At 40.5% G+C, this 21,441-nt stretch overlaps 1 protein-coding gene across 16 annotated transcripts in view; it reads left to right on the top strand.

The window, feature by feature from the left end:
• Positions 1 to 21,441, top strand: part of SULF1 (sulfatase 1) — a 161,524-nt gene that overhangs the window by 89,744 nt on the left and 50,339 nt on the right. For 15 of the 16 annotated variants that reach the window (XM_043507742.1, XM_038392999.2, XM_038392996.2 and 12 more), the window contains 5 exons: positions 2,129 to 2,280; positions 4,317 to 4,486; positions 18,484 to 18,634; positions 20,420 to 20,595; positions 21,175 to 21,303. In XM_043507742.1, the coding sequence (XP_043363677.1) occupies positions 2,129 to 2,280; positions 4,317 to 4,486; positions 18,484 to 18,634; positions 20,420 to 20,595; positions 21,175 to 21,303 (778 nt within the window). Of the gene's footprint in view, positions 1 to 444; positions 878 to 2,128; positions 2,281 to 4,316; positions 4,487 to 18,483; positions 18,635 to 20,419; positions 20,596 to 21,174; positions 21,304 to 21,441 lie in introns of those variants that run through there. The other variant, XM_043507744.1, reaches the window with a different exon arrangement.

Genomic DNA, 21,441 nt, shown 5'->3' with positions numbered 1-21,441 from the left:
ACAATAGTGAAAAGATGTCCCCGGAAAATTGCATTGCTTTTTAATGAGACTTTTTACCCCTTGAGCCATAATCTGTTTTATTAATTACAAATAAAAATGGCTTCCTAAGTTCCATAGCTTTGCTGAGCTGCTTCTAAAAATGTGCATTGTCTGAGATTACAGTCTAGTCCAGTAGTTCCCAATCTTGTTCTGCCGCTTGTGCAGGGAAAGCCCCTGGTGGGCTGGGCCGGTTGCAGGTGAAATTAAAAATAAACAAAAATCCACCCTGCCCTCGCCCCAAAAAAAAAACAGCCTGAGGCAGAAAGAATGGAAAATTTCAGCCCAAATAGTTAAAGTTTGGCAAAAATGTAAGCAACTGAAACAGGGGGCCTTATAATGGAAAGTGTCAGCCAGCCTTAATTATAGGGGATGGTACCAGGGAAGTCACAGCTCCATTTGCAAAGGTCAGCCGCTTAGATCAGTGTTAACCCATTCTTCTGAAGATAATTAGGACATGAGTCTCCAGGGCTGTCAATCTATTAAAATGAAACCTTGCAATTCTTAATTTTTAAAATGGGGTGTCCAATGAAGGTGTTTTTGTTCTCTTGTTTTTATTTATTTTTGTCTGTTTTGAAGTTTGACATAAAATGAAAGTGTCAGAGGAAAAACACACATCACTGGTTATGGAGCAGTGAATGTGCCCCCTCTGCACCCTGGAAGGCAGGGATAAGGGATCCCAGGGAGGCTGTGGGGAAGTTTTGAGGCTGGCTTCCACTCGCCACTCTGACCGTGCACCCAGCCCAGACACCCCTGCACACGCCAAATGAGATCAGACTGAACATTCTGATATTTTCCCCTTTTTCCAGCACTTTCAAATTCAAATGGTGAAGCTGGCATAGTAACCTCCCCTGCCCTCCACTGGGAATTGTTTTGTAAACCTTCCCACACATGTGCTTTTTGTTCAGATTGAATTTGGTGTTTTTCTAGCTGCTTCCATTTCCTGGTTAAAAACAGGATTTGTCATGTCTGAGGTACAAATCAGAACAACACCGGGGAACTATAGGCAATTTACCAGCATAGGGACTTTGCCTGTGGGAAGGGAAACATCCTCTTGGTCACTCACCCCCAAAGGAGTTTAGCTTGGTGTGCCCAGGAAAGCCCCTCATTTCTGACTGTTGATGAGGTAGACAGTGGAAAGTGTATCCACTGAAGGGTTCACCCACTCTTCATTCTTCTCTGGGAACTGGTATGAGGACGTGCAGTCACTTGGGGTGATGGGGTAAAGGAAGAAATAGCAAATGAATGAGCCTGACTTCTGAGAGTTACCAGCTCTGGATAAAGGAGGTAGCTTCTGGCAATAGATCAGGAGCAGTTCTCAGGGAAAGAACTGTCCGTGTTACTGTGTGTCACTCTTAGTAGCAGCAGACCTATAGCCTGCTTCCTTGGTCCTCTCAACACCTTCACTTCAGCCTCACAGAATCTATAGTAACAGACTGGCCTTTGCAAACTAGGCTCTCCTAAGAAGGAGCATTTTCTTTCCCAAAGGCAGTGTCCTGCTTTTTTGCCCATCAGTTCCAAGGGATTGCTCTTAGTCCTGCCATAGACCAATGTCCACAACTCCTGTATCCAGCCAGGAAGTGTAGCAGTATGGCCAACTACAAACATTCAAAAATCATGACCCAAATCCTAAACAATGTGAAATTTGGCTTACTCATGAGATTCTGAAAAATTTTGGGTTTTTTAATTTACCTTCTGGGTTTTGACCATATAGTCCATTTTCAAACTTTTCTCTACAACCATGATTGCTAGAAACTTATTCATTTAAATTAAAAGTAAGAGCCTCATATGATCACATGACTCCAGGAACTGGGACTTAAGAAAAACATCTAAAATCAGGAGAGTTGGCAACAGGGTCTGGGAAACACCTCATTTTAATTTAAAAAATATGAAACTATTAATATTGGCGGTTATTTTATCTGAATTTCAGACATGCAACATCTTGACTCATACTAACACATTTTTATGTTGATGTGGTCCACAGTAAAATAGGACCCTTCATTCACATATTTATGCTTTTGAGTTGAACTAGAAAATTCAGAGTGAAAAGCCAAAATTTCCCTGATGTATGTGCCTTTTTTCTCCTTCACAGCTTTTTTTGGGAAATACCTCAATGAATACAATGGCAGCTACATCCCTCCTGGGTGGAGAGAGTGGGTTGGATTAATCAAGAACTCTCGCTTCTATAATTACACCGTTTGTCACAATGGCTACAAAGAGAAACATGGATTTGATTATAAAAAGGTATGGTCCAGACACATTTACACTGCATCAGATGACTTCACCTTTGATTGATTACACCCAAAGAGTACATGTGTCATTTTCTCACAGTCATAGAATCAGATAATTTGAGATCAGTTTCTCAAATTTAAAGGCGCCATTGTAGAATGGATAAAAAGCTACAAAGGATCTTTAATCTGGTCGGTCTCTCTCTCTCTCTCTCTCTCTCTCTCTCTCAGAAATGGGTGTCTCCATGTAAGAAAAAAGAATAAAGGCTGTTCTTGAAGAAAATATTGTGTCTTGTGTTGCTGATCTCTTATGTTAAGATGATGGTATAGCTGAGTACTGCAGTTATTAGCCATATTAAGCAAACCTTATTTGGCGCTGTTTTCCATTATACTGGGGGGGTGGGGGAGGAAAATAGTGTGTCTGTGGTGTCAGGCTCCGGATATGAGAATGAGAATAGATAAGTGCAAAAAACAAGGGTTAGACAACTTCAGACTTTGTTTGCACTCCTGACAACATTTGGAATGTATGCCAAGGAGACCTGCCCACTGCAGTGATATTTCTCAGGAGTGTGTAGCACTAGAAATTCTGTAGTTTCCAAATCACTTTATGCAAGCTGGAACTTCCTCAGAATGGAGCTCGTGGAGGATGATACAGATGTTGCAGCTGTAGTTTCTGACCCATGTAATGAGATTTCATTGGAAGCTCACAATAGCTGTTTCTGATTTCCCCACCCGTAGAAATTACATGACACTGATACAAAGTGTAAATTAGAAAATAAAGAATACTGATTAGTTATAAATTCCTTCCATATCCTCTGTGTATAGCAAGAATGTATAATGTTTAGGAAAATAGGAAGAAAATTAAGAGAGCAATAACCCATTCAATGACCTCCTCTCAGGGTAACTCATTTTACCGGACTGAGATATCAAAAATTGCCAAAATACTGGTGCCCTGGTAGGTGACCGGATCATCATGGTTCCTATAAATAATAAGTCAGTCTCTTTCACATCATTACAGGAGCATTAAAATCTAGAGTACTTTATCTGCTGTGTGAGGGGAGGGATGGGGGGAAAGAAAGAGAGAGAGAGAGAGAGAGAGAGAGAGATTACAGCTGGTTGGCTTGTCCTAACAATGACATGCGAGGGACACAGATCCAGTCCCTCAGGCACTGCTTTTGCAGCTGTTTAGGGTCTTGAATCCACAACATGTGATTAGTCATGCCTGAAAGTGCTTGAAATTGCAAACATCATCTCGGAACTTTCTCAATGAAACTCACACTAGACCGCCAGGCCAACAAAGAATGCTTAGAGGTGGCAGGTGGTTTAATTTAAGTTTTCATCTTTTTTTCTTCTTTCCATTTCCTCCCTTTCCCTTGTAGACTTCCATTTGCCACCTTGGCTGTGGGTTAAGCCAGTTTATTAGCAAGTAACAACCTTAACCTCAGCAGCTGCAATTCTTTATGTTGTACAATTAAAAGAACAGACCCTGCAGGAATTCAAGTGCTCCCTATATTTATATGTTTGAATGCAATTTCTTTGATAAAGACATTCCTAGACAACCATATTTTTTTAATATATTCAGTATTGTAGACTTCTCCCAGGTCACACAGAGGCAAATCTATATTTTGAAGAAAGCACATCATAAGGACTTAGATGTAAATATGAAATGATATTAGGTATGGGTGGTTTCGTGCACTTTGGTATCATTATGTTTTGTCAAAGAGCTTTATCAACAAAATTTAAGTAGTATATATCGGCTCTATTTTATGTGCTGGAAAACACCATGTTGCCAAGTCTGGTAATCATATTCAGTTAATACAACCTGTTTTATGGGTAAGAGAGTTTTGCAAAATACACTCCCATCTAATGTGCCTTCCTAAGAAAGTAATTAGTGCCTGGTGTGTCCTGTGTTCTTTATGATCATGTGCCTCTTTGAAGGTACGTTTTTACTTCCTGATCTAAGCGCTAATGATTGCTTGGTATAACATAATACTGTGATCTGATTAATGATGCACTTTGTAATTTTTATTTTGTGTTAAATGTATGTTACAGGACTACTTCACAGACTTAATCACTAATGAGAGCATTAATTACTTCAAAATGTCTAAGAGAATGTATCCCCATAGGCCCATAATGATGGTTATCAGCCATGCTGCCCCTCACGGCCCTGAAGATTCTGCACCACAATTTTCAGAGCTCTATCCAAATGCTTCGCAGCACATGTAAGTAAAATTTGGATTCTGCCAACTCTGGGTATGTGTATTGCTTCTTATTGCTTTTTCATGGAGACACTGCAGGAACATACATTTGAGGGATCTGTAGTGAGTAGCAAATATAACTCCTTTTTAGTCCAACTGTATGTTGTACTGTGCTTGTTCCTTTAGGGATGGACAATGCCAACTTTTACAATAGTGAGGAACTCTTTTCTCTGGGGAAGTGGTGTAAGACTAAGAGCTCTTTATTAGAGAAGTACAAGGCTCTTTGCCATTTTGTTAAGGCAGCTTCTTACAATATGTTGAAACAAGTAGACACTGTGAGAACCTTCTGCAAAGATATTACTTCCTTTATGTTCCTCTAGGATATAGTTTTCCTGAGAGCTGGTTAACTGAATATGTTCGTTGTGGCAGCATCCTTCGGCAGCTTTTGTGCAGATGTTCACACCAGGCTTGCTTATGGAACAGCAACAGCCTAGTTCCCAAGCAGCCTGCCAGTCTGTGTTTTTAAATAACATGCTGATTATTATTTTTGGAAGGTGGTTATACTGTTCTAATGACTGTCCCTAGTGGCTTTGGGTCCAATAAATTATTGATTAAAAGGTTTTGCATATATCTGAGGAAATGAGGACACAGGTACAACGTCCCTTTTTTGTGTGTTGTTCTACAGGTATATATTCTATATATTTTTGTTTTAGATTATAACATAGGAGGAGTTCTGACTGGAACTCTCCAGTTCTAACCCCCTAGATATGGATTACACATATGCTTTTCACAGTGTGAAATACAGGAATTGTTCCAATTACCATCTGCCCTTTCATTCATGATCATGTGGACCAACTTAGACTCATAGAAGATTAGGGTTGAAAGAAACCTCAGGAGGTCAACTAGTCCAGAGATTCCTTGATGAGGCCCCCTCAACATGCTATAAAAATGCGAGGGCCCAGCTGGGGCGGGGAACTTGGGGCTCCGGGCTGGGGTGGGACCTTTGGGCATAGGCATAGTTTTACTTCTATTGGTGGAGGGGCAAGAGCTGGCAGGGCTTGAGCCAGCTCCGCACAGCGGGGTCCAGGGAGGGAGCGAGCGAGTGCCACCTCCACACCCTGACTCACTCAGGAGGCCACCCAGCCTGTCTGGGCTGTGGGGGGACGCAACCAAAAAATATAACTCAAAGAGGGGATTCAGTTCAAAAAGTTTGAAAATTGCTCAGGGTGCAGGGAGGGGGTAGCTAGGGGCTGTGTGCATGCAGGGGGGAGCTCAGGGTGCAGGGAGGGGGTAGCTGGGGCTGTGTCCAGGCAACGGGGTAGCTCAGGATGCAGGCAGGGGATAGTTAGGGACTGTGTAGTGGTAGGGGAGTAGCTCAGGGTGAAGGCAGAGCATAGCTAGGGGCTCTGTATGAGTGTTGGGGGGTCTCCTAGCTTCATGGGAGCAGGAGGAGAGCGCGCTCTGGCTCCTGGCTTGGGGTGGGCGGAGGTTTGCCAGTTTCAGCCGCGCACCGCTTCCGGCTTTGTGATGGTGCTGGGGTGGAGGGGGGCACACCGACTTTAGCCTATGTCTAGCAGTTGTGGTCTGCTTTCTCCTAGATCCTTTGCTCTTTCCCTGCACTCTTTCCTGCATGTTTTTGTTCCCCTGTCTCTGAGTTTCCCTCCTCCCAGGAGCAACTACAGGCTACTTCACCTGCAGCTCCTATCTGCTGCCAACTTCCTGACTTTATTCTAGCCCCTCCTGTTCCTCTTCTGCTGGGCTCCATCTTCAGTCAGGCTTTCAGTCTCTGGCTCTTCCCTAGCTTCAGCCTATAGGTTAATTATCCTCATTTAACCTGCTCTGCGTTGTGTGGGGTGAACATCCCATCACACGTACATTCTCACATTTGTCAGTAGTGCAAACCAAGCCCAGATGTTCATGGCTATATTAGGCAATGAGGTAATGCCTGCCTGCTTTCACAAGTACCAGTATTGTAAGTTCAGTTGTTAAGTACGCACTTTAATGGGAAACCAGTTCTTGACAAGAGTTCTAGATTTTGGGTTTGGAATTGGTGCTGTCCTTCTATGTCCTGAGGATACAATAAGACATTGTTCACAAGTTAATGGGGCAGATTCTCTCTACCCTTTGGCAAAGAGGAGTACAATTTTCACTCTTAACTATAACTGGGATTCATCTTAGGGGAGGCTAGGAGTTGATACTGTTAGTTTTCCCCTAGGGATTCTGTTCAGCAGAGAGGCACTACATCAGCACATGTCCCTGTTGGCCTTGTCCTTCCTGTCCCTGGAATAACCAGCTCATTTTAGGATCTGTCCTGCCAGGTAGAACCTGGAGGGCAGGAAGTTTGTGCTGCTTTATCCTGTTTCTGAAGACTTTATGACTGCTTGTGTTTGGAGTCTGGGTTTGTTGGCTTGCATTGGTGGACCAATGAAGTAAATAAGTCCCCAAGGTTTAACAGTAGAGGAACATAAAAAATCCTGTTTCGTTTTGTAAGGCCATTAGAAATGTTACATGAGCTATCTGAATAGGTGAAGCTGTGGATCGTGGTTGTCCATTTGAAAATTTGCTTTGCTTTGAGTGTTTGTGCAACCTACTCTTCCTATTATCTGTATAGATTAGAAAACTGTGAAATCAAAATAGCTTTAATCTGCTAAGATGCTTGTTTTGGAAGCCAGAAAGCATGAATCAGGTATGTCTCTTCCTGTCCACCTTGGTGGCCTGGATTTCCTGGCATCTTTGTTGTAAAGTGTTCCTTCTCTAGCTGCCACGAGAGAGAGACTTGGGTGGATTGTTTTGTTTTTCTTGTGAATGATTGGGCAGGTTAAGAGTTCAGTCAGCAGACAAAGAAGTGAGACAAATTGAAGACAAACTGCCAATTTGGGTGCATGAAGCTACTAAATAGCTGGTTTCTATAGCAAAAGCATTAGCAACATGTTCTGACTAAAAGAAAGAAGCTAAATGTCTTGCACAGATATGTGGCTGTCCCTGTGAAAACAGTGCAAGGGCAATAAAATCCCTCCTGCCTGGGTTAGTGTAACTTGAACGTTTAACCCTGGGGTTTTCTTCCTTGGTGGTCAAGCATCATTTGGATCGCTTTTGTCTGACCTTGGATTACAACCATCTGACCTTCGATTTTGTTTTTAAAATGTAGTTGTGATATCGTGTTACTGTAATGCTTATCTCCAGAAAAAAGGGGAAACCAGGTCAAAAGCTGCTTGCTGGCTTTGCAAACTGAGCTGGAAGGTTATGCCTAGAGACCAAGAATTAAGTCTATCAGCATATGCAAGAGGAGATTCTGTTTGATAAGACCGTAGTTTAAACATGCCCTTAAATTATGTATCATTTCATTGCTGGTTGAGAGTCTGTATTGTTTGTTGTTTAAAATATTAGCTATTTAAAAAAATAGAGGTATGTTTGATAAGGAATGAGCTATTGGGTCACATGTATGAGCTGCAGCATAGCTGCCATAGCAATATTTCCATTCCTCTTTTGATTTCATATTTGTTTTTTTCTTTTGTGTCCTCACCTACTTGATTGAAAGAAGAAAGTCAAATACACACAGGTAGAAATTCCCATATTGTTTTTTAATCCTTTCTTGTCAAAAATATATATGATAATATTGCCAAACAGAAAAGATGGACTTGCACACTGCTGTCATTTCGCAGCCCTATCCTTCCACTTCCACCATGCAAATGAACGCTCACACATTGAATGAAAACACTTTAAAAGACAAGCAAGACTGTGAAATGCTTGCTGTGAATCCTTTCTACAAATGTTCACTTGTTAACTTCAATCATCTTCAATTTAAAGTGAAAATCAAACTTTCTCATATTCAATTCAGTAAAGGATGAAATTTTTTTTATAAGTATGAAGAATACCATCTCTGGGCTCTTGGAATTTTTCCTGATCCATACAGCATTTGCAGAGTTAAAAGAATTCCTGGAGTGTTGGCTGTTTGTTATCTATCCCATGTTGGCATGGTGGTCTTTTCTGAAAATATGTCATACTGCCACATCCATCCGTTTACACTCAAAAAATTGTTTCCAGAGAATAAATCAGTATTGGAAAAGATTAAATACATAATACAGGAATATGTGATTCTGATGGCACAATGGATGTCAACCATCGTGAAGCTGGGTGGCTAGACTTCAGGAAATACTGTATTTAAATACGAAATTTACATATACAAAAGATGGCTCTATCCAGGTGTCTGTCAGTTAAAGTGGAATCCTACTTCATGGCACAATCTAGCATTAAGGCTCTGTCTTAGAAAATACTTTCTCTGGTTCCCATGAAAGTCTAAATTCTTAGTTAAACTAAGGCCACCTTACGCTTCTCTGGCACTTTAAGTCGCTTTTACCCTCAGCATAGAGTAGTCTTAGAGCAACTGTGAATTAGGCCTGAGATGTTTATAGCACTTCTGAAAGAAAATAAAATGATATGATGTAAACAAACTTTAGAAGTAAAAATCTACATTACCAAAAAATGTCAGAAATGGAAATCCAGAACATTTCTTGCTGTGCTGAATAAAAAAATTCCAGCCTGACAGGAGGATCACTGTCAGACTCTATGGTTGTCTGTAACCATAAGAAATCAATTAGTACCCCAAGAATGGCATTAATGGTTTCAGAAAAGTGAAGTGGTATCCAAACCAGACATTTTTAGGATTTTAAAACTTTATTTTTTATTTTTTTTTAAAAGTGTAAGGTGCTGAACTGAAAGTTCAGGTGAGTGAAGTTTATTCACAATATGAGTGCAGCATGAAAAGAATCAACATAAGCTTCCCCGCAACATGCCTCAGATGCTGACCTTCAAGTGTAGTCTAGGTCTAGGGGTGAGACAATGGTTCGTTCTCCTTGCCCATTCAGTCATTGATATGTCTGCTGAGATTGTCGACAGCCTGACAATTATGGTGGTCTTTTTTGAAATGTGGACACTTATCTACTAGCAGCTAGACTGGGATCACAAAATTACTTCATATGGGGACAAATGAGTCTCACAAAACTGGGTGACTGGGCAACAAAATGGCAGATGAAATTCATTGTTGATAAATGCAAAGTAATGCACATTGGAAAACATAATCCCGACTATACATATAAAATGATGGGGTCTAAATTATCTCTTAGATCTAGAAAGAGATCTTGAAGTCATTGTAGATAGTTTTCTGAAAACATCCATTCAATGTGCAGTGGCACTCAAAAAAGCTAACAAAATGTTGAGAATCATTAAGAAAGGGACAGAAAATAAGACAGAAAATATCATCTTGCCTCTATATAAATCCATGGTATGCCCACATCCTGAATACTGCGTGCAGATGTGGTCGCACCATCTCAAAAAAGATGTATTGAAATTGGAAAAGGTTCGGAAAAGGGCAACAAAAATGATTAGGGATATGGAACAGCTTCCATCTGAGGAGAGATTAATAAGACTGGGGTTTTTCAACTTGGAAAAGAGATGACTAATGGGGGATATAAAAGAAGTCTATAAAATCATGACTGCTGTGGAGAAAGTAATAAAAAAGTGTTATTTACTCCTTCTCATAACACAAGAACTAGAAGTCACCAAATGAAAGTAATAGGCAGCAGGTTTAAAACAAAAAGAGGAAGTATTTCTTCACACAACGCAGAGTCAAGTTTTGGAACTCTTTGCCAGAGGATGTTGTGAAGGCCAAGACTATAACAGGGTTAAAAAAAAATGGACTACATAAATTCATGGAGGATAGGTCCATCAATAGCTATTAGCCAGTGTGGGCAAGGATAGTGTCCCTAGCCTTTGTTTGCCAGAAGCTGCGAATGGGGGACAGGTATGGATCGCTTGATGGTTACCCTGTTCTGTTCATTCTCCCTGCAGCACCTGGCATTGGCCACTGTTGGAAGACAGGACACTGAGCTAGATGGACTTTGGTCTGACCCAGTATGGCCATTCTTATGTTCAGTTTTCAATTGGTTTTGTCACTACTACTCTGAGGCCTATTTGAACTGATGACCTAGACATCAATGACATGGTCATCCAGTTTGTTGGAAACATCATTTTAAAAAAAGGATTGTAAGTAGAAATGTTGACATAAATTTAATTATTGGGATTTGTTTATTTATCTCCATAACTCTCTAGCCCTCTTGCAGCAGAAACAAGACTTTCTAAAGTAAAAAGGCAATTATGTTCAATGGGTATTGTGATACAGGAGAGCCAGGGAGCAGTGGTAGAGTGCTAGAGGGGAAATATATAAGGCCAAGGCTAATTAAGGCGTGGTTCCCTGTAGACTGGGGGGGGAGGGTGGCTACAGGTTAATTGGAGCACCTGCACTCAATTAAGGCCCTGTCAGGAACCTAATAAAACCCCCTGCTTCAGGCAGTCAGGGAGAGGGAGGAAGGAGAGAGGACTGGAGCTTGGAGGTGTGCTATGAGACTTGAAAGATCAGAGAACCAAAGTAAGGGACACCCTGCCCCAGTAGGGGAGGGAGACTCCCTCCCGCAGCGTCTAAGGACCAAAAGTACCCCACCCAAGGGGGAAGAGGGTAAGAACCCACAAGGGTTGAGAGGGGCTGGGGCTCAGAGTGAGGAGCAAACCCAGACCCCTCCCCTGCTTCCCTCCTTTACCACTTCCCAGGGCCACTAGCAGGGACCTCTGCAGCCCAAGAGCAGGGGCAAGGGGTGGTGTCTTAGCCCCCCTGCTAAGAAAAGCACAGAACCCACCATACTAATGTCGGCCATCTTGTCACAGTATAAACTTCTCTATGCTGTATGCTAAGGAACTCAGTGTGGCAGATACCCACACACACACACTTCCAGGTTGCCACCTGATGTACTGAGGTGACATTAAGCCTGCTTGTTCCACCAGCCTGAGTTACCTCACCCTGTCTTGCTAAGCCAGGCCCGCAAGCCTCCTCTAGCACACACACACAGGTAGGGCCACACCCAGCTGCAGAAAGACACAGACACTGAGATCAGATCAGCTCGGGAATTGCCCAGCACTCACTTAACTTACAAATGAAGAATTATGTACAAAAAATAACTGCTCTCAAAAATAAAACAATGTAAAACTTTAGAGCCTACAAGTCCACTCAGTCCTACTTCTTGTTCAGCCAATCACTCAGACAAACATGTTTGTTTACATTTGCAGGAAATAATGTTGCCTGCTTCTTGTTTACAATGTCACTTGAAAGTGAGAACAGGCGTTCCCATGGCAGTGGTGTAGTCAGCGTTGCAAGATATTTACATGCCAGATTCGCTAGAGATTCAGATGTCCCTTCATGCTTCAACCACCATTCCAAAGGACATGCGTCCATGCCAATGACAGGTTCTGCTTGATAATGATCCAAAGCAGAGCAGACCAATACACATTCATTTTCATCATCTGAATCAGATGCCACCAGCAGAAGGCTGATTTTATTTTTGGTGGTTCGCGTTCTGTAGTTTCCAGATCAGACAGTTCCTCTTTTAAGACTTCTGAAAGCATGCCCCACACCTCGTCCCTCTCAGATTTTGGAAGGCACGTCAGATTCTTAAACCTTGGGTCAAGCGCTGTAGCTATCTTTAGAAATCTCACATTTTGTCTAATCTGCAGTGAAAGTGTTCTTAAAATGAACAACGTGTGCTGGGTCATCATCCAAGACTGCTATAACATGAAATATATGGCAGAATGCAGGTAAAATGGAGAAAAAGACATACAATTCTCCCCTAAAGAGTTCAGTCACAAATTTAATTGACACTTTTTTTTTAAACAAGCGTCATCAGCATGGAAGCATATCCTCTGGAATGGTGGCTGAAGCATGAAGGGACACACAAATGTCTAGCATATCTGGCACGTAAATACCTTGCAACGCCGGCTACAAAAGTGCCATGTGAACACCTGTTCTCACTTTCAGGTGATATTGTAAATAAGAAGGGGGCAGCATTATCACTTGTAAACATAAACAAACTTGTTACTCTTAGCAATTGGCTGAACAAGAAGTAGGACTGAGTGGACTTGTAGGCTCTAAAGTTTTATATTGTTTTGTTCTTGAATGCAGTTATGTAACCAAAAAATCTACATTTGTAAGTTGCACTTTCACAATAAAGAGATTGCACTATAGTACTTGTATGAGGTGAATTGAAAAATACTATTTCTTTTGTTTATCATTTTTACAGTACAAATATTTGTAATCTAAAAAAATATAAAGTGAGCACTGTACACTTTGTATTCTGTGATGTAATAGAAATCAATATATTTGAAAATGTGAAAAACATCCAAAAATATTTTAATACATTTCAATTGGTATTTTATTGTTTAACGGTACGGTTAAAGTGAGATTAATTGCAATTAATTTTTTGAGTTAATAACGTGAGTTAACTGTGATTAATCGCCACCCCTACTGGTGACCATTGGGACCTCAGAAACTGAATAAAACACATTCCCTGCCTGAAAGAACTTAACATCTAAATATACAAGAAGATACAATAAATGAGAGCAACAAAAAATAGGTAATAAGAAAAGAGGGAAGGCTGCCAACGTTCATAAATATAAGGTTATGTAGTTACTTAGGTATCTCATAAAGCTTATCAAGATGAAGAGTTACTGTGCAGCAAGCCTGAATTGAAATCTACAACTCACCAGCTTGCTGTGTAGTAACTCATCATGTAGCAGAGGTGGTGCTAGTGCTTAGGAGGTCCTAAGCAGGAATAATTTTGCCTCCCCCTTGCCACTTACCCATCCCCTAAAAAATTGTATTATTTCCACAAACCAGAAAATATACCAACACAACACATGCTAATTCTCTTGTTAAAAAGTCCACATTCAATACGGTGAATGAGCGGTTTGGGACCATAAGCAGTTGCTCAGTCTGCTTATGGCTAGTGATACCAGTCCAGATGGACATTGCTGAAGTGCAATGAAAGTACCAAAGTGCAGCTGGTGCACTGCAGATTTACACTTGGCCCTGCTGCGCAGTAAATCACTTTGTAGATAAGCCCATATTCATGTCACAAAGTAAAATATGTATTTCCTTTCCCCTCAATCTATTTTTAAGTTACTTTTTTATTTGTATTGATAGTTAGAAATAAAATTATAGATTTAAAAATAAAACCTTTACAGGACTAACTCAGGAGTAATAGAAAAATGTATCAATGCTGTAAATAGACTGTTTATTTAACTGGTATATCTCTCTTTTCCCCTCCCACCCCAAACTACAGCCAAATGGATGTTTAACCTTTAACTCACAGTATGTATACTATACATGCAGTTTCCATATTGATTGCAGCTACTGTAAAGCAATATATATTTATACCAAGATGTATTTTAATATATTAAAGTGCCAGCAGTGCACAAATCATAAAAGAAGTTGTGTGCTTTTCATGAGGAGATTGCAATCTAAATAGGCTATGCAGTTGGAGGCCTCGATGCTAATGGCACTAATTTAAGGACTTCGGAAATGTGCGCATTCAACAGGACTACTCATGTGTATACTTACTAATGTGATTAAGCATTTGTAAGATCAGGGCCTTAAATAGTGAGTTCTTGTTGCCTTTATGTTGGAGTTACCATTTTTCCTGACGTAGGGCAACATTTGTTGTTTAAAAATACATGTCTGCTTTTCCTTACTGTTTTTCCATTGTTAATCTTAAGTAAAGTAATGTGAAGGTTTGTTATCCACGTGCTCAGAGAATTTTGCTAAGCAATACATTTTAAGGCGCTGTGTATTAAATTGGCCGTCAATATGGCAAGCACAATTTTGCTTCCACAGTTAAATGTAGGCTCAAACTTTTGGGTGCAATTGTCCTTTATATGTTACCCTTGGACCTCCAGTGATGTGATTTGAGGGTCAGTTAAGCGTTTAAATGGATGTAATAATGGACTAATATAATAAACTAATTGCTCCCATATTTTAATTGGAGGCCATTTATGACAATTCAGGTATGTTTACAGAGTGTCTGTCCATTGTCTCTTCAGTCCATGTGTGCAGTACTCCTACCCCAGTTACATATGTGTATGAAGTAGAGAGTAAACAGCAGTTTTTGATTGCTGTATCTAATAGGGTTTATTAAATAGCAGAGATATTAAGTCTGCAGTGCTGTGCTAGTATTTGTCAATTTTTCCATTGTAATGCATAATTACATAAAGAATATGTTTGCTCGTTGCTGAGTGATAAGATGACTCCAAGCTACAGTTAAGTCAGCCATGCAATGACAGCCAGTTGTGCGGCCAAGAAGGCGAGCAGGCGGCTGAGGTAGGCTTCAAGTCTCCTGTTCCCAGATCTACTGTCAGAAGCATCCTGCTTATAATGGATACTCTTTAACAGCAGCGCTCCAGGGATTAGTGGTACAGTTAAAACCTTTCATAAACACTTTCAAAATGTATTTTTAATCTCTGGGTGAAACAGGAGGTGGTTACAAAATGAGGTGAATTTGTCTTCTAGACAATTTGTGGAGCAGCACTAGAATTGGCATTCTTTGAAATATGCAATATTGATGGCTGATGGAGAAACACAAAACTGGGATTTTAAAGGGAGAGGAAACAAATATAATGAAGAGACAAGAATTCCCACCACCTACTCAAGCTTCATGTTCAAAGTGAAATAGGCTATAACTGTATTACTTCCTGTGCCAGACTACTCATAAGTAGCTCTAGGTTACCACTCAGGGCACTCCACCATTTTACATCATCCTACAATGGGTGGAATATTTGTGAGCACTTACTAAAATTAACCAATTAAAATTAGTTTATTATCCCCTCCATTTTGTTGGCAATCACTGATTACAGCCCTCAGTGTTGAACTGAGATTTAATTCTAAACTACTTGAATGTCATTGTCTTGCCATCAGTTGCCATGTTTCTAATCTTCCCTTTTTGGATAAAGTTATTGATAGTATTATTGTGAAGCAATTCAGGTGGCTAAAATCCACTTATTTCTTTGATTCCTTTGAGTCTTGCATTCGACCTGTTTATGGCCTGGAGACTGACCTGAATATGTTGGTTGGTGATCAATGGGCAATAATCAGGTATCTTAATTGTTTTAGATTTGTCACAATCTTTGACAGCACTGAGGTTTTGCTTGCCTGTTGGACTTGGCAAGGCTATGCTTGAGTGACTCTGTGCTTTCCTTTTGGTACTGGCCCAGAGTGGGACATTGGGCAGTTGCTCATCTCAACCACTCTTTTCTGGACTAATACATCGCTGATCAACAAACAATAAATCATTTTAACTTCTTTATGCGTCTCCAGGGACAAGGTGATGGGTGTATTTTGACATGTTTTAAAAAAAAAAAAAAAGGAAAAAGAAAAAAAAAAAGGGGACATGCTGGCCGCCCTTCTCGCAGCCCCCATTGGCCAGGAGCGGCAAACCGCAGCCAGTGGGAGCCGCAATCAGCCGAACCTGCGGACGCGGAAGGTAAATAAAGTGGCCAAAGGTTGCCGATCCCTGATCTAGATCATGCAGTGTTTCAAATCAGTATCCATTCCATAGAGAAGCTAAGAAACAAATCATGGAGACTGAACTATATTCTGACCACTCCAGATCAAAATTGCTCTGGAACAGTGGTTGGGCAGTGTGGGAAATTGCTCATTTCTTCAAATTATATATACACTGGAATGACTTTCTTCACCAGGGCTATCATTCTAGTATGATTTTTAATATATATGTATAGAATGTATTATACTTGACATGAACAGACACGAAAATCATGCTTTATTTAATGTGTGAAAAATGCCTGCTAATGAAGTGAGCTGTAGCTCACAAAAGCTTACGCTCAAATAAATTTGTTAGTCTCTAAGGTGCCACAAGTTCCCCTTTTCTTTTTGCGGATACAGACTAACACGGCTGCTACTCTGAAACCTGCTAATGTATGTATCTCTTTCTACAAGATATATTTCTGCAGTACAGAGAGAATAATTTGTATTTCTCTCTCTTTAAAGAACTTAATCAGTGTCATTTCTCCCTAAAACTGTCAGAATTGATGGAAGGGGGTGTGGTTAGTTTATCTAATCTCTAGCTAAAGAGTTGGCATGGTGCCAGAAATAGTTGTTCTCTACAGATTGCTAGAGATATGGAAGGAGAGGGAGAAAAATCACATGTTTCTGATGTTTTACATGTGTGCTGTATATGTAATGTATGGTTTAAAAAAACCTGCCAAATTAGGTATATTAAACGTGTAATAGTTATTTTCATGATATATTTAAACTAGTAAAAAAAGCCCATATGTATTCAGTATGTGTAACAGATATAAAATTAATTTGGTTTCACATTACACACATTTTTTCAATTTAATGATGGATTGATTCAAGATTACATAATGAAATATGTAACATAATAAAATGTAATAATAAGGAAAAGTGAAAGGAAAAGAAAAACAAAGGGTAAATATTTAAAAATATAAATTAAGGCCCCAGTCTTGCAAATGACAGCATCACATAAGGGAAGGGGACTGAACTCATCAGGAGCAGTGATTAACAAGTTGGTTACTGTACGTGGATTTTGTTTTGTTTCTGTTTACAATTTTTAAGAGGCAGATGAGTTTGTTGTATAGAAAATAGGGCTAATGGGACAAATGAGCTGCTCTGACACCCTGGATATTGCATGTTTAATTTTTTCCATACATTCCTTAACTGTGATTTATTTCAGATGGAATATTTGTGTTTCTGTGATTCCCCTCTTACACTTTTTTAAATTTTACATGCCATCACCCACCAAAGCGTTTCTGTCTGTTTCTTGACATTTGTAGGAACTCTGAGAAGTCATGCTTTTGACTCAGTAGTGTGGTATTTGACCAAGATAATTATGTAGATTCCCTGCTGGGATTTTCTTATGATTCTTATTGTATTGATGCTATAGCTCACCTATATACTGCTATAGGTGTGGATGATACTTTAGAGACAAACACAAAGATTATATTCCTGCAGGATTTAGCCGATACATAAACAAATATATTTTTTCATTATAGGTAATAATTGCAAATGTATCTACCATACTGGTTAGGATAGAACTCAAAGCATGTGCGCTTTTCCTGAGCTTGCCTTTATTTGACGATGGTGGTGAGATGATGAAACAAATCAGCACTTAAGTTCTTTGGGGGACATCAAAAACTAAACGCTGATGACACAGTTGCTGCTATTCTAATGAAGCAAGAAAAGCTAATGTGTCCCTGTCCCAGTGGGAAAATGTCTTTGTTGTGAGCTTAATTGTAAGTTGATTAATTTAGGGATAAATTCTTCTTGTGAGGCACACTTGCAACCTCCCTTAATAATACTGGAAGAATAATCCTCTTTGACCTCTGAATTTCATCCTTTAGTTTGCTGACTTGACCTTTTGGCTTGTGTAATGTGAAAGATGCCTAATTACACGGGATTTTTGTCATTGTGACATGAGCCTTTTTAAAGATGAGTTAGACTTTTAGAGGTCATGAAAGTAAGAGATAACTCCAAGTACATGTTAGAATTTGGTGCTGTGCAAGGCACCTCACACAGCTTTGCTAATCCTCCTCTTTGAGCTACAAATATGGCAAAACTAGTCTTGGCCCACTGCAGAACAGAACGTGTGACCTTGCTGAATTAAGCCCAGCTCTGAGTGTGGTTTATGAACAAATGACTCACTAAGAAGTAAAATGAGATCAAATTAGAGAAATGGGATATTTCAAATTTTCAAATGTAACTCATTTTCAAAAGTGACTTAGGAGCCTACATCTCATTGAAAGTCAGTGGGACTTAGGTTCCTAACCCACTTTTGAAAATATGATTAAGCTCCTAAATTACTTAGTGGATTTTACCTGTGGTTGTTGTAAATGAGAATGCACAGACACGATTTATATAGATTTAAAGGGATAGCTTCAGGGAATAAAACAAACACTAACTGTTGGGTATTAGGAAGAAATGTCCACCTAAAGGCAGGTTATTTTATAACTGTCCACTACAGCCTTCTTTTCACCATGCTCTAAAGGATTGTTACTTGCTGTATCAGAAACGGGGTATGGATTAGATGGATCACTGATCAATTCCTTTTTTCCTGTAATTTCTGTGATATTGTGTGAAATTCTGCAAATTCCCTCCTTTCTTTTTGCAGAACTCCAAGCTATAACTACGCACCAAATATGGATAAACATTGGATCATGCAGTACACTGGGCCTATGCTGCCTATCCACATGGAATTTACAAATGTCTTACAGCGCAAAAGACTTCAGACACTGATGTCAGTTGATGACTCCATGGAAAGGGTGAGCAGCTGAAAATGTCAAGGATAAATTGTTTTATTACACAGTTTTGTAACTTGTATACCAAGTCTGATTCTTCTCTCATTTCTACTCACCTTATGCTGGTGAATTCCATTAACTTCAGTTGACTCACTTGTGATTTACTCCATGTAAGTGAGAAGAAAATCATGTTTATATTCCTAAAGTCATAGATAGGGTTGCCAATTTTCTAATCACAGAAAACTGAAGACCCCTGCCCCGCCCGACCTCAGGGGTGGGAGTGAAGGCTCTAGGCTGGGGTCGGGATGAGGGGTTTGGGTGCAGGATGGGGTGTGGGCTCTGGGGTGAGGCTGGGGATCAGGGGTTTGGGGTGCAGGAGGCCAGGGGGTTGGAGTACGGGGGGTGAGGGCTCTGGGGTGGGGCCAGGAATGAGGAGTTTGGGGTGTGGGAGAGGGTTCCGGGCTGGAGCAGGGGGTTGGGTTCTGGGGTCCCATCGGCACTTACTGCTGCTCTGAGGAAGCGGCCGCCAGGTCCCTGTGGCTTCTAGGCACATGGTCGTGGTTCCTGGCCAATGGGAGCTGCAGAGCCGACGCTGGGGGCGGGGCAGCACATGAAACCTCCTAGTCCCTGGCCGCCCCAGTAACTCATTTTCAAAAGTGACTTAGGCGGCTACTTCCAGAGGCAGCACGGAACCAGGCAGGTAGGGAGCTGCACTGCAGACCGGACTTTTAATGGCCCAGTCGGCAGTCCTGATGGAGCCGCCAGAGTCCCTTTTGTACCAGGCATTCCAGTCGAAAACCAGATGCCTGGCAACCCCAGTGATAGGGAACACAAATCTACCTGTGAAAATACAAGTTACTACAAATTCTCTGACTGGTAATGCTACACAGCTGTTTTGTTGTCCACTTTTTTAACTGGCAGCAGAATAAGTGGCTTTTTAAAGGGAATAAATTAACGTGTGTCCAGTAAGCTAAAGGATTGGTTTCACACTCTCAGCCAATAGAGCAAATATAAAAAGAAATAATCAAGTTCCTCATCTGTAGAGGGCTATGGCACGTATGTACATAACATGCACTCATACGTTACCTCTGCTCCACCCTGTTCTCTCCACAGTTCATCCTTCAACTAAGTTTTGGGCATCTGGGTTCACTGAAGTACAGACCAAAAATCAGGTGTCAGACTGTTAGTGTTTGTGAGCATATAGATAATGTACAGGACAGCTAACTACATATAATATGACACATGAGGTATTAGGAATAGAATTGTTGATCTTTTGTTCCAAAACCCCTCTCCATGATCAAAGGCCTTTCCACTGGTGCTAACGGAGGGACTCCCTTAACATTTAGTTGCAATAAAATGTACAGCCTCTTTCCAAGCCCCTAACTGAAGGGGAGGAGATGCTTACAAACTAATAACACATTTGAGCAAGTCCAAGAATGCATCTGTTGTAGAGTTAGTAACTTGCCAAGCAGTGTATTACAATGATTATATAGAGATTTGTGGGTGGTGGTGACACAAGCCAAATAGCACCATCAATTGCCAAAGTAAACTTTCTGAAATCCCCCCTGAAGCAAACTCTCATATGTCAAGATGTAGACCTAGTGGGTGAGTAGCAAAACAACATTTTATTCAGTTTTCTACACCATGGTAAGGACATGATGTGCCAAATTCATCCTTGGCATAACTGTTAGTTTCAATAGTTTCCCCAGTGTTACATTTGGCCCGACAGATTTAAATGAGAAAAACTATGATTATGTAAAAAATGTTTTGCAATATTTGATTTTGAGCTTTTCCTGTGCTATATTTCAGTTATACCATATGCTTGTGGAGACGGGAGAACTGGAGAATACTTACATCATTTACACTGCTGACCATGGTTACCATATTGGGCAGTTTGGACTCGTCAAGGGAAAGTCAATGCCATATGACTTTGATATTCGAGTTCCTTTCTTTATTCGTGGACCAAGTGTAGAGCCGGGATCAGTGTACGTTCTCCTATGTCTGCAGCACAGCTGGTGTACCTCATTTGAAATGTTTCTAAGTACATCTGATGGTCACTCTAAGTGTCTGGTTTCCTTTCATGAAGAATACTCTGTTAATGCAGGACACTGCCTTAGAAGAACAAAAGCATGTCTGTCTTTTTGTGTGTGATAAATTGGTTAAAATGTGTAATAGAAAATTGCATTATTTAGAGCCCTGGATAGTTAGGCTTTGTCCTTAATTTTTAAAAAGAAGTTCGGTTCAAATGAGGACATCTATTGCTCCTCTTCTGGCTTAGCAGAATGGACTAATTTTTAGTAAGATGGGAGGAATAACGTGCCTGTTTCAACTCCTTATTTAACTGTACCTTGCTCAGATGCCCTTTATGACATTATCGAATGATATTGGTCTATCATTCTCAAAGTCACAGCCCTCTAGGGGGAACTTCTGCACTTAGCACTTATATAGAGCTTTTCATCTTCAAAGAACTCATACACATTTATTACTATTCTAATTCCGAAAGAACATGAAGGATTACATATCTTACACGTGATTCAATTCTGACCTTTTCTATTAATTTGCAGAGTGCCTCAAATAGTGCTGAATATTGACCTTGCTCCAACTGTTCTGGATATTGCAGGACTTGACGCGCCTCCAGATATGGATGGCAAGTCTGTCCTAAAACTTCTGGACCTCGAAAAGCCAGGAAACAGGTGGGTCATTACCATTTCTCAAAGCCTATTCAGCAGCAAACACCTGAGTAAATCAACAGCTGAATGGAAAAGAAATTGTGGCAAAATACGCTGTGTCAAGCCCAATGACCACAGCTTTCACATTTCAAAACTGTTTTA

Source organism: Dermochelys coriacea, chromosome 2, assembly GCF_009764565.3.
Source record: "Dermochelys coriacea isolate rDerCor1 chromosome 2, rDerCor1.pri.v4, whole genome shotgun sequence".
Classification (NCBI taxonomy): domain Eukaryota; kingdom Metazoa; phylum Chordata; order Testudines; family Dermochelyidae; genus Dermochelys; species Dermochelys coriacea.
The sequence above is the reverse complement of the archived record's forward strand: the minus strand, read 5'-3'. Positions and strand labels throughout refer to the sequence as shown.